Below are 13442 nucleotides of genomic sequence, written 5' to 3' on the forward strand. Positions count from 1 at the left end.
ACCATCTTCTCATGTGAACTTAACAAAATCTGGAATTCTAAACCCACGAGGATAAGGTGTTGTGTCGGAATATTCATGGTAGGGTTTTTGATATGCATGTGCTCTACCCTTAGGTTCCAAGCCAAATTCTCTAAGTATATTAGCAAGTTGATCCTTAAAATTTTCAGTAGGTTGCGGAGAACTAGCTTGTAGCATAGATGCACGATAAGTACGTAGCGGTAACTCTGACAAAGAAGTTTGAGCATGATACATTTGCTGCGAAGAACCATTAAAACACGCATCTGGCACCAGCCCGTAAGGAACCCCGGTACCAATAGGTGGCAAGGGTGGTGTGCTATATGCTATTGTTTGATAGTAGAGTTGCTGCAGATTGGAATTAAAGCCAACACTTCGGTTATTGCTGCTGAAATTTTGTGGAACCGAAGTCAAAGCAGGAGTAGCAGCAGTAGGTACAAAATTATTGGCCGAATTGCCAATGTAATTTTGGCCACTTTGGTCATTGCTTAACGGGATGTGGGGCTGCACAACATTGGGTACTGCAACGGGTGTGTGCATAGGGTTAGGTACATTAGTGAACCTACTATTTTTTGGACGCACCGGCTGTTTCTCATAACGTTCTTGCTCTCTGAACTCATCAAATTTGCTAGCTACAGATTCAGTAATCGTGCGTGCCATGTCTGTCATTTGTTTGTCGTATTTACTAGCTACAGACGCATCAATTAGATGTGCAATCTCTTCTGTACAAGCAGTTTTACTTACCCCAGCAGGATGACTTGGTGTAGCTACCTTCTGGATGACGTTGTTTCTTGTCCTTTGGAAGCCCGCCAACTTCTGCTTCAGCTTTTCCCCCTCTCTTCCTCAAGCTCCTATTCAAGTTTCTACTGTTCATCCACAAGCAGATCCTCAAGTGTGATGGCGATGATGTTGTTGGGGTTGAGATCTGATTCCTCGCTTTCGTGGAGGTAAACCGACCGTTTTTCAATGCAAAACGGCAAAGATGAGCCAAACTTTAGGTTTGCTAGGGCTAGGCAGAAGCTACGAGTTAGGTGCTGAAAAGAAAAGAGCGTAGGAGAAAAAGTAACGTAAGGTTGTGAAAGAATCGATTGGGTTTTTCAATCGGCCATATACCCACATATATAAGGGTATGCCTGGTCTTTGGCAAATTGAAGTAGGACTCCTGACGTGCTGTTTCCTTGGCACATAAGCGGCTTTTTTTATTTTTTTTGTAAAAGCATTAGCCTAGGCCCAATACTAGTAGACTTTTCATATTAGCTCTGTTTTGGCAGAATAGTTGATTACGCAAAATCTTTTCAATCTTCAGTTTTCCAAACCAGACCTCTTTCCTTCTTTCTCTCCATGCGTGAGCTCTGTACTTGCAATCATGTGTGCATTCAGGTTGCATAAAAGGCCAATTCAGCCGTTACCTCAAAGCCAAGCAAGAGGTGCTTTAAGCTTTGTGTGGGCCAGCTTTTGGATCCGACCCAACCAACCAAACGGGTCAATTTCTTCCCACGCGTGCCTAGCTAATGCGAGCAACCAGCTTTTGGATCCGACCCAACCAACCAAACAGGCCAATTTCTTCCCGCACAGGCCTGGCAGAGCTTAATGCAAGCAACCAAACACGCCACTAGTACAAACACCAACTCCCCTTAACAGTAGAGATGTTTACAAACCAAATGCACACAAATGCAGCCAGTGATACCTACGCACTTGCTAGATGCTGAAAATTATGTGTACTAATTCTTTTTGGTGACACAACGTCTTAGTGCTACAAACAAATGACTGGACTGGGAGATGAGAATCAGATGCAACGCCCAAGCAGGCACTAATATCCCTTCAACAGTAGGCAGACAACCCAAACCCACAACAGAGTTCATAGTTCATTGTGCCTTAGGGTTCATGGGAATACAAGAGCTGTCTCACAAAGTGGCAATCCTTCACAACCTCGAGATGACCGCTTCAACCTCAGAAGGGGTGTAGAGGTGGTAGCTAGGGGAGACCTTCGCAATGTCAACATTGTTCGGGGTCACCTGTTTCAAAAGAGATTACATATTATTAGGCATCTGTGACACGGTATTTATTGAACCTACGAGTGACGAATATGGAAAGGGTCGAGATGCCCTACCTTTTCTTCCATAACCTGCTTCAGGATAGAAAGGGCTATGGTCTCTGCCTCAGCGATGGTCAGTTCCTGCATCAACATGTCAATTCTTTTCAAGCACAATTCTGCATGCATGAATTCCGGCAACTACTGAAAGCATGGCTACAACACGGCACCAAATTTTATATGTAGGTCTGCGTACTGTGTAGACAGCAAAATTCAAGACTTCTAAGCTGTAGCAGTTCAACTGGTGCATGTCCGTAAACACCACATAAATGGCTTTGATGGCTTTGATGTCATAGCTAAGACTGTTAGCTCAGATTTTTGATCCAGACTTGCTATGCAATTTATGTCTATGACCCATGCAGCAGATTTTTCTCCAAACGATATGGGAATTTTTCATGTTGTTAGTGCTGGAACTAAAGTTGTCTGCATGCTTGCACCTAACTTATGGTCTATCCCCTGTTTAGATAGTTATGATACCTTGTTGTACTGCTCTTGTAATGAGCTATCAGCTCCTTCAGAGCCCGACCCAATGGCCTTGGCCTTGCACTGCCAAAAGGTCCCCGATGGGTCTGTGTAATACCTGTAAGACAATAATTGATCGATGAGATACTAGTAAAGTTCACTTGGCTTTGTAAACTGATCATCACACAAGTAATTACATGATGCTCGCTTCACAACATAGACAGATAGAAATACCACACAAAGGAAAGAGCTGTTTCAAGTGCATCATCTAATCAAGTGGTAACAACCTCAGTTAAGATGGAAGACATGATTCTTATGACTTATCATCAAGCAGGGATATAGTTGCTCATCTGGGGAGAAATAATACATGAATGTATAAGGATAGAAAATATAACATATAAAACCCCGAAGCATTGGATAACACTCTTTGATATGCCAGTTTTCAAATATCAACTCTCCTTGATTATAATTGAATATCATGTCAACTTACACAGCAGTTGGAATTTTGAAAGTAAAGCAACTAAACTAGAAACCTTGGCAGTAAAATTTGATTATCCTCATCATATCAACTAAGATTGAGCGAACAGGGGATGATGGAAACGGCCACTAGAACAACTATTGGTGAATTCCTTTTCTCAGATAGTCTCCATAAAATGTAGGTGTACAGGAACTAATGCCGGTTATAATTCATGTAACTGGAAACAAAAGGTATCATTTTGGCAGCACTGAGGGTGAGGGGTCAGGGATGGCAATTGACGTGACAATCTAGAAAAAGGCAATATATATTAAACAAAGAAAAGCATCGTTTCTGTTATAGCTAGTTGCTCTGCTTTCCGAACTTCTAGCTGCTATGATAAAGATAATCAAATTTATATTTAATAAGAGTTATTGACAACCACGCGGCATGCTACCACACCTGTTTTTCAATTTGTATAAAAGGTAGAGAGATTGATACTTACAAGCTGGTTCTAAAAGTTTATTATTCAATAAGAGTTACTGACAACCCAATAAACTGAGTTAAAGGGATCGATACTTACAAACTGGTTCTAAAAGTTTATTATTCAATAAGAGTTACTGACAACCCAATGAACTGAGTTAAAGGGATCGATACTTACAAAGTGGTTCTAAAAGTTTATTATCAATAAGAGTTACTGACAACCCAATGATCTGAGTTAAAGGGATCGATACTTACAAGCTGGGTCCATGTTCATCATGACCAGCAATAAGGAGAGAGACTCCAAACGGCCGTGACTGCATAAATAAACAAGTACATCAGAACCTTACTCTATGATATTGGTACGTGTGTAAAATACAGAAAAATGTGAGCGGGTAAATACAGCAAAGTAATTAGTCAAGATTAACAAAATTGCTTTGACTAGTTCATGAGTCTTTGCAAGTACAGGTTAACAAAGTAACTCAAGTCTAGAAGATAATAATCAGCAAAAGCCAAACTAAACACATGCTGGTTTGGTCTAGATCCACAAACTTTTCATAAATTTTGGCAGTCATCTAAAAAATGTCTATTATGTTAACTACACTACAAAAATTTCCAACAAAGATGTTCAGTTTCCTCCGTAGTTATACTTTGTTACCATAGGAAGTATGCAGCCATCAAAGTGTGATATACAGCATTGTTTCCTTTAGAAAAAGAAGATGCAACAACAGAAAAATGATCCTGTTTCCCATCTTCTGCACGTGTGCAAGACCTTTTGTCATTGCATTAGTAGAAAAAAGAGAATGAGACTCACCATTGATTCTTCATCACCTTCACCAAAGCGCAAAGCCAAGTCACAGATAGCTTGTGTGGTAGATTCTACTGTCATTGGCTCCCCATATGAGAACCTATGATTCTGTTTGAGACCATATGAAGTGAAGTTAACCAATAGAGGGCAGAACTTGCATGTATGTAATAATAACCAAATAGCTTGCCTGAGTCTCAACACGAGCATGCTCAACCAGTGTTCTGGCGTCAGCAATAAGGCCACTCATGGCACAGCCGACATGCTCATCAATTTCCATGATTTTCTCCACACTGCTTGGTTCCTGTATAATCATAGCAAAGAAAACTTGAAGTGTTCAACAGTTTGGGCATGGTACAACCTAACATAGGAACTAAAAGTTGAAGGATGATGGAACCTCAAGGAATAAAAGACAACTAAGTAACATCAAACACAGTCAGCATCAGGCAGTTATCTTTTACCGCTACATATAAGTTTCATGTAGATCCTTATTAATTAACACAAACAAGCTATGGGTAAAAAAAATGGGCGTCAAGTACTTGTGCATATCATCCAAACAAGAAACAGAAAAATACTTGTCTGACAAATGGGGACAAAACATGTGCACAAGATTCAACCAATCATCACATGTCCAGTGATCCTTGACGATGAGTTATGAAGATAAAAGAAGTGATAGTTATGTGTTGAGAAAACAAACCGACATATTTCTAAGTTGTCCAGTAGTACATTATTTTTCCAGTCTGGTAAGTAGACATGAATCAATTTGTCAATATTTGGCAGAATGCATAAATTAGGTTAAACAACAACAGAACCTACCCTGTTAAAGCACTAAGAAATTGGATATACCCTGAAGAACAATATCAACATCTTGACAGTTGAAACATAGAACAAAAAAGATAATAGTGAAAACCCTAATGGACCTATCTAAGAATGTGGACATTTTGCCCATTAAGAGATCATCAACAGTCATCAAGCATACAGCTGAAGGATATGGTAGTATTTCACAGGAACAATAATATAAATTAATAAGTGGATATGCAAAATTACCAGCAGCGGTGAGGTGACACGTTTCTCAACAGCCAGTACAACACCATCCTTAGTCATCAAGCCGATTGCAGTGGAGCCCAACTGCAATCCATAACAGAAGGATCAGCATCATAAGAATGTAGCGAGGGGCACATCAATCTCAGCACGTAATCCGGAGATCCGCAGTCTCATCCTAAATGCCCAACCTCAGGCCCAAAACCCCACGAATCTGGCCTCCCCCACCCCCACAATGAATCTCACCTTGATGGCCTCAATGGCGTACTCGACCTGGAACAGCCGCCCCTCCGGGGAGAAGGTGTTGACCCCACGGTCGTACTCCGTCCTGCACACACACACGCCGAGAAACCCCATGAGAATCAGCAATCCCGCCGTCGGCGACAGATCCAAGGAATCGATAACAAAATCCTGAGCTGAGCTTGGAGAGGAAGAAATCGATTACCTCGTGAGAAACATCGCGTCGGCGGATGCGGATCGGAATTCGAAGCACTTGATTCTATTTCTACTACACGGGGTGGGTGCTTGGTGGTGTTTCTTCTTGGGAACCAAGTACTAGTAGAGAGGAGAGGAGACGGCGGCGAGTTTCTTCTTGGGACGGAGTTTTCTTTTCTTGGGGAGGACGGACTGTAGTGGCTTTTCCGGGCCTCCAACACTTTAGCCTAGCCAGGCCCAAGCTAGTTCTGGTCCACTAGGCCTCAGCAAGTAAGTAGTGGCCTGTTGCTCAAAAAAGAAAAGAGTAAGTAGTGGCCCGTTCACAGGCCTGAAGAAGATCCAATAAACGAAAGCCTCTTCCTCTCCGCCTTGGCGCCCTTCACATTTCCCTCCCAACCGACCGTCTCTCTCCTCTACTAGTGTGTTGCCCATGGCGGCAACGACGGCGCAGCAGAAGACGGCAACGGTGGAGCAGGAGGAGGGGGAGCACGGTCCCTTCACCATCGAGCAGCTCCAGGTGCTCTATCAAAACTTTGTCCCAATCTTGGTCCCCAAATGTTTTCCTCAAACTCGAGGCTTTCTCAGGGTTTCCGCTCCGCGTATAGGACGATTGCTGCGAGTATGTCTCGATTTGGGGTCGCTGTTGGCTTCTTGCGGTGTGGATTTAGATTCTTGCTGGAAGTTCTTGATTCGATTCTCCCCCGTCCCCCACCCCAAATGGCGCGCATTTCTTGGAGTTTCCGTTCCCCTTGCAGGCGAATTGATATTCAAAATTGGTGTTGCCACTTGGATTTGAGGGTGTTTCTGCAGGTTCTTGATCACAAAAGCCCACCTTCTTGACTTCTTCCTACGGATTCGCCCCTTAATGGCGTTCATTTTTTGAAGGGGATATCCGCTCAACTTGCAATTAAGATGACTTGCGTATTCTTGGTTAAACTTATTTATTCATCAAAAGTTGAGGTGGCGGATTCAATATTTAATACAATACTACTTCTACGCGTTAAGCTCTAATTTAAGGGTTCTTGCTTCTAAAATCGCTTGGAAAATGTAGCGACATGTCAGCATCCACTGTCTTCTTTGCTAAATTGCTTTTATGAATTATTATTATTATTGTCTTGTTGCATACGTGAATGTACCAAAGACTACAATATTTCATATGCGCCTGGATTGTTATATTTCAACATGAACAATGTGAAGAAATGAGCAACTTGTTATCTGCATGCATGCCATATCTTGCTAACTGGAAATTTTAGCAACCAGCCACCAAATTGAATGCATGGCTTAATTCTATAATTTCTTCAGAAAACTCTAGTAGTAGAAATAGTTTTTTATCATGTGTTTGTCAAAGTGGCGTATGTCAAGGCTGTTGTGAGCTGGTTTAGTGGTTTAGGTGCTTTTGATCCTCATATCTTTATTGCCATGTGACAAGCTGTAATTAATGGTTAAGTAGTGCCCATTTCTTGTCAACAAATGTTTTCATTAACTCTGATATTTTCTTGCCAAGGCATCTGGAATAGCTACATTAGATGTGAAAAGGCTCAAAGATGTCGGTCTTTACATAGTAGAATATGTGGCTTACACTCCAAGGAGAGATCTTTTGCAAATCAAAGGAATCGGTGAGGCCAAAGTTGACAAGATAATTGAGGCAGGCAAGTAATCATGAGACCAGAATTGTCTTTTGCATGGAAATTTTATAGCACACTGTAAAATATTTACTATCTACAAATGTTTGCAGCATCCAAGCTTGTTCCGCTGGGATTTACAAGTGCGAGCCAACTACATGCACAGAGGCTAGAGATCATTCAAGTTACAACTGGATCAAGGGAGCTTGATAAGATCTTGGATGGTAATGTGCTATCAGCTTTATGATTTTCCCTCTCTGCATAATTTAATAAATGACTTGTGATCCATTGAGTATCGGATCTAACCTACCTTCAACAGGGGGATAGAAACATGATCTATCACAGAGTTATATGGTGAGTTCCGCTCAGGAAAGAGTTAGTTGTGTCACACTCTGTGTGTTACATGTCAGGTGAGACTTCATTTATTGGTGTGTTTTTTTTGCATTGACACCCGAATCTTGTTGTTAATCTCGCATATGTTAAACATGATATATTTCAGCTTCTATTGGACCAAGGTGGTGGTGAACGAAAGGCTCTCTACATTGACGCAGAGGGGACATTCAGACCTCAGAGGCTCCTCCAGATAGCAGACAGGTGACACCTTTGGTTACACTAGTTACTTTGGCTCTTAGCTTGAATTTTATTAATAAGCAAGTGAATACTAGATTCTAGGTTGGTTTTAACATGAATTTGATTACTAAGCAAGTGAATACTGGATTTTAGGTTGGTTTTAACATGAATTTGGTTATTAAACAAGTGACTACTGGATTCTAGGTTTGGATTGGACAGTGCTGATGTATTAGAGAATATGGCTTATGCTAGAGCTTACAATATCGATCATCAATCCAGGCTTCTGCTGGAGGTAGCTTCCATGATGATAAAGACGAGGCAAGTTCATTCTTTCAGTTTGAGTGTATCTCTGAACTTCAGTATGATTTTCTTGAACTAGACAGGTGACCAGCAGTAACTTATTGATCATTATTTCCATTTCTCTGTGTATAAGGGACTGTATGTTGCCAACATAACTAGCCCATCTGTTGTTACTTTTATCAAGTTAATGTGTGTGTAACCTTTTCGTTGTACTATTGTGAGTTTTCACTATATAGAAGTGTCATATGTGATTAAAGAATGTATGTAGATGTAATGTTAACATCAGACCATTGTGACTTTTCTCATATGCATTGCTTAAAAAGTCCTACAACAAGCTGTGGTAGGCTAGAATTGAAACCTATTATATCTCAACCAAGTCATGGTCTGGCATGTGGATAGCCAACTTCCACACACCCTTGTCCACGGCTAGTTCTTTGGTGATATTCCAACCCTTCAGATCTCTCTTTACATGCTCCTCCCATGTCAAGTTTGGTCTTCGCCAACCTCTCTTGACGTTTATTAGCATGCTTTAACTATCCAATATGCGCTGGCACTTTTGGAGGCCTTCGTTGCATATGCCCAAACCATCTTTTAGACAATGTTGGGCAAGCTTCTCTTCAACCAGTGCTACCCCAACTCTATCATGTATATCATCATTTCTGTCCCGATCCTTTTTTGCATGGCCACATATCCATCTTTACATGAGCATCTTTGCTATTGGACATGTTGGCTTTTAGTTGGCAAAAATTCAACTCATACAACATCATAGGTCGAATAGTTGTCCTACAGAACCTGCCTCTTAGGTTTTGTGGCACTCTCTTGTCACTGAGATGCCAGAAGCTTTGCGTCACTTCATTCATCCAGCTTTAATTCGATGGCTCACATCTTAATCCATATCGCCATCCTTCTTCAGCATTGATCCCAAATATCAAAAGGTGTCCTTCTGAGGTGACACCTGACCTGCCTATCAAGGCTAACTTCTTCCTCGTGCCTAGTAGAACTGGAACAACACCTCATGCACTCGATTTTAGTTCTACTAAGCCTAAAACCTTTTAATTCCAAAGTCTGACTCCACATCTCTAACTTTTTATTAACCCTCGTCCGACTATCGTAGACTAGCACCACATCATCCGAAAAGAGCATACACCATGGGACATCCCCTTGTGGCACCTGCTATTTATTGAATTCTGCTTACACAACAAGTTTGTTTGCTGCATTGTTTTACAGACTAAATAGGCAATGTCTATTAGGCCCCGCTTGGTTCCTCGCTTTTGGGCCCAAAACACTTGTAAAATGTACCCCTGTGAGAAAAATGCGGACGGGCCTCGAACAGGTGCTTGGCATGTCGTTTTTGGGCTGTGCAATTTACACTAGTTTTCTGGTTTACACCCGTAATAGACCGGTTTCTGATACAGACCACTGCTCGTCGTTTTTCCCCACCTCTCCTCTCGCTCTAGACCTAGATCGAGGCTACGCAGCCAAGAGGCACCGATGCTGGTGTCCTCGAGGGCGTGAAGCGTCGACGTTCGCGACGGCGATGTGGTGAGGTGCCGACCACATTGACCATGTCGGGGGTTAGGCGTGACGGTAACTACAAGTCGTTCCTGACTGCGACGGTGACGGTGACGACGTTATTTACCAACAGTTGTTACCTAACCACGACAGCCACTCGCTACTCCTCCAGCGGCCTCCTCTGCTCCGTCAAGGTATCTTCCCTCCTCCTCTTCTGCCCCTCCTCTGCCCGTCCTTTCCTGGTCATCCATGCCATGCAAAAGCTCCTATGTCCCTCCACCCCTTCGACGCTATATAGTTTCAAGTCTTTGAGTTTCACATCTGTAGACTACAGCTCATTCGTTAGATCTTCGGTCATTTGCATTAAGTGGAATCAGGACGACTGGCATATCCCCCTATTATTTGGGAGAGTTTGATCTTCAAAAGTTCCAAAGGCTGACAAGTGTGCCTATCCAATACATTTGAAATGCTTATTGGAGGCACTTGGTACTACTGTTTCTAGTTTGTTAGTGTAGACATAAGATGTTCAACTTCTGTTCATATGCTACTGATGTCATTGGCTCATTGCTGCCTTTGTGCAATGCAGAACTATTAGAGTGATTTGGAGGATTCAAGATTCTGTGAAGCTCTTTTGACATTTAAAGCTCAGAACTGAAGGTACTTAATTAACTCAAAAGCATTCAGTCCAGCTTGTGTGTGTGTCACTGATTTCTTATTCATTGTTTTGCATATGGGCTTGTGGCTTGTCTATATGCATCTATACTCAAATGTTACATCAACCAATAAAAGTATGGTAGTACCTTTTCATGTTACACTAATCTCGTTATCTTGATGTGCTAGTGCTCCTTTTATTTCCACTGTCATAACATAGATTACATATACTACTGTGTTTACTTCGAAGGAGAGTTGCGGTATTTATTTTGTAATCTCTTCTCGCTAGATAATGGATACGAGTAACCATGATGATGGATATGAGTCATGTACTGATTCGGAGGAGGAGGAGATGATGTTTCTTGTCTTCTCGACATTATATTGTATATCTTATAGGAGAGAAAAGAATCCAATGAACACATCCATTCTTAACGGAGCTAAGTATATCCGAGAAATATTGGATGGCCACCCTCAATGGTGCCATGATATTCTTAGGATGGAATCCCACATCTTCCAACTTCTATGCGGCCATCTTAGATCCAAAAATCTTTTACGAAATTCAAAAGGAGTCGGCGTTGAAGAGCAACCAGGGATGTTTATGTACATGCTTTCCAGGAATGCGAGTTATCGTACATTGACTGATAGGTTTCAGCATAGTCCGGAAACGGTGCATAGACATATCAATGGATGCTTCAAGGCTATGACATCATTGGCATTTGACCTTATCAAGCATAGTTCACTAGATATGAAGGAAATATGCCCTAGAGGCAATAATAAAGTTATTATTTATTTCCTTATTTCATGATAAATGTTTATTATTCATGCTAGAATTGTATTAACCAGAAACATAATACACGTGTGAATACATAGAGAAACAGAGTATCACTAGTATGCCTCTACTTGACTAGCTCGTTGGTCAAAGTGGTTATGTTTCCTAACCATATACATGAGTTGTCATTTGATAAATGGGATCACATCATTAGGACAATGATGTGATTTACTTGACCCATTCCGTTAGCTTAGCACTTGATCGTTTTTGTTTACTGCTATGGCTTTCTTCATGACTTATACATGTTCCTATGACTATGAGATTATGCAACTCCCGATTACCGGACAAACACTTTGTGTGCTACCAAACGTCACAACGTAACTGGGTGATTATAAAGGTGCTCTACAGGTGTCTCCGATGGTACTTGTTGAGTTGGCATAGATAGAGATTATGATTTGTCACTCCGATTGTCGGAGAGGTATCTCTGGGCCCTCTCGGTAATGCACATCACTATAAGCCTTGCAAGAAATACAACTAATGAGTTAGTTGCGGGATGATGCATTACGGAACGAGTAAAGAGACTTGCGGTAACAAGATTGAGCTAGGTATTGAGATACCGACGATCGAATCTCGAGCAAGTAACATACCAATGACAAAGGGAACAACGTATGTTGTTATGCGGTTTGACCGATAAAGATCTTCGTAGAATATGTAGGAGCCAATATGAGCATCCAGGTTCTGCTATTGGTTATTGACCGGAGAAGTGTCTCGGTCATGTCTACATAGTTCTCAAACCCATAGGGTCCACACGCTTAATGTTCGGTGACAATCGGTATTATGAGTTTATGTGATTTGATGTACCAAAGGTAGTTTGGAGTCCCGGATGTGATCACGGACATGACGAGGAGTCTCGAAATGGTCGAGACATAAAGATTGATATATTGGACGACTATATTCGGATACCGAAAGTGTTCCGGGTGATTTCGGAGAAAACCAGAGTGCGGGAGGGTTATCGGAACCCCCCGGGAGAAGTAATGGGCCACATGGGCCTTAGTGGAGAGAGAGAGGGCCGGCAGGGCAGGTGGCACGCCCCCTCCCCCTCTGGTTCGAATTGGACTAGGGAAGGGGGGGCGGCGCCCCCCCTTTCCTTCTCCCTCTCTTCCTTCCTTTCCCCCTCCTAGTAGGAGTAGGAAAGGGGAGTCCTACTCCTACTAGGAGGAGGACTCCTCCTCCTGGCGCGCCCTGCAAGGGCCGGCCGGCCTTCCCCCTTACTCCTTTATATACGGGGGCAGGGGGCACCCTAGGACACACAAGTGGATTGTTCCAAGCTGTGTGCGGTGCCCCCTCCACCATAATCCACCTCGATCATATTGTAGCGGTGCTTAGGCGAAGCCCTGCGTCGATAGCAACATCATCACCATCATCATGCCGTCGTGCTGACGGAACTCTCATGTGAAGCTCTATTGGATCGGAGTTCGTGGGATGTCATCGAGCTAAATGTGTGCTGAACTCGGAGGTGCCGTACGTTCGGTACTTGGATCAGTCGGATCGTGAAGACGTACGACTACATCAACCACGTTCTCATAACGCTTCCGCTTACGGTCTACGAGGGTACGTGGACGATACTCTCCTCTCTCGTTGCTATGCATCACCATGATCTTGCGTGTGCGTAGGAGAATTTTTGAAATTACTACGTTCCCCAACAGTGGCATCCGAGCTAGGTTTATGCGTTGATGTTATATGCACGAGTAGAACACAAGTGAGTTGTCGGCGATACAAGTCATACTGCTTACCAACATGTCATACTTTGGTTCGGCGGTATTGTTGGATGAAGCGGCCTGGACCGACATTACGCGTACGCTTACGCGAGACTGGTTCTACCGACGTGCTTTGCACACAGGTGGCTCGCGGGTGTCAGTTTCTCCAACTTTAGTTGAACCGAGTGTGACTACACCCGGTCCTTGTTGAAGGTTAAAACAACACTAACTTGATGAAATATCGTTGTGGTTTTGATGCGTAGGTAAGAACGGTTCTTGCTCAGCCCGTAGCAGCCACGTAAAACTTGCAACAACAAAGTAGAGGACGTCTAACTTGTTTTTGCAGGGCATGTTGTGATGTGATATGGTCAAGGCATGATGCTATATTTTATTGTATGAGATGATCATGTTTTGCAACAGAGTTATCAGCAACTGGCAGGAGCCATATGGTTGTCGCTTTATTGTATGCAATGCAAT

The 13442-nt window shown here is 42.6% G+C and overlaps 1 protein-coding gene and 1 pseudogene across 1 annotated transcript; one reads left to right on the top strand and one right to left on the bottom strand.

Annotated features, from left to right (window-relative positions):
• Positions 1-1628: 1628 nt before the first annotated feature.
• Positions 1629-5981, bottom strand: LOC125551607 (proteasome subunit alpha type-5-like). The gene is made up of 9 exons (XM_048714873.1): positions 5795-5981; positions 5596-5677; positions 5356-5436; positions 4499-4612; positions 4318-4419; positions 3762-3820; positions 2585-2687; positions 2126-2191; positions 1629-2030 (listed from the first exon to the last, which is right to left on the bottom strand). Exons 1-9 carry the CDS (start codon positions 5806-5808, stop codon positions 1938-1940), a joined length of 714 nt encoding a protein of 237 aa, XP_048570830.1. The 5' UTR covers positions 5809-5981; the 3' UTR covers positions 1629-1937.
• Positions 5982-6214: 233 nt separating this feature from the next.
• LOC125554745 lies at positions 6215-8355 on the top strand (annotated as a pseudogene).
• The last annotated feature ends 5087 nt before the right edge of the window (positions 8356-13442 follow it).

This window comes from Triticum urartu, chromosome 4, assembly GCF_003073215.2.
Source record: "Triticum urartu cultivar G1812 chromosome 4, Tu2.1, whole genome shotgun sequence".
Taxonomy (NCBI): Eukaryota; Viridiplantae; Streptophyta; class Magnoliopsida; order Poales; family Poaceae; genus Triticum; species Triticum urartu.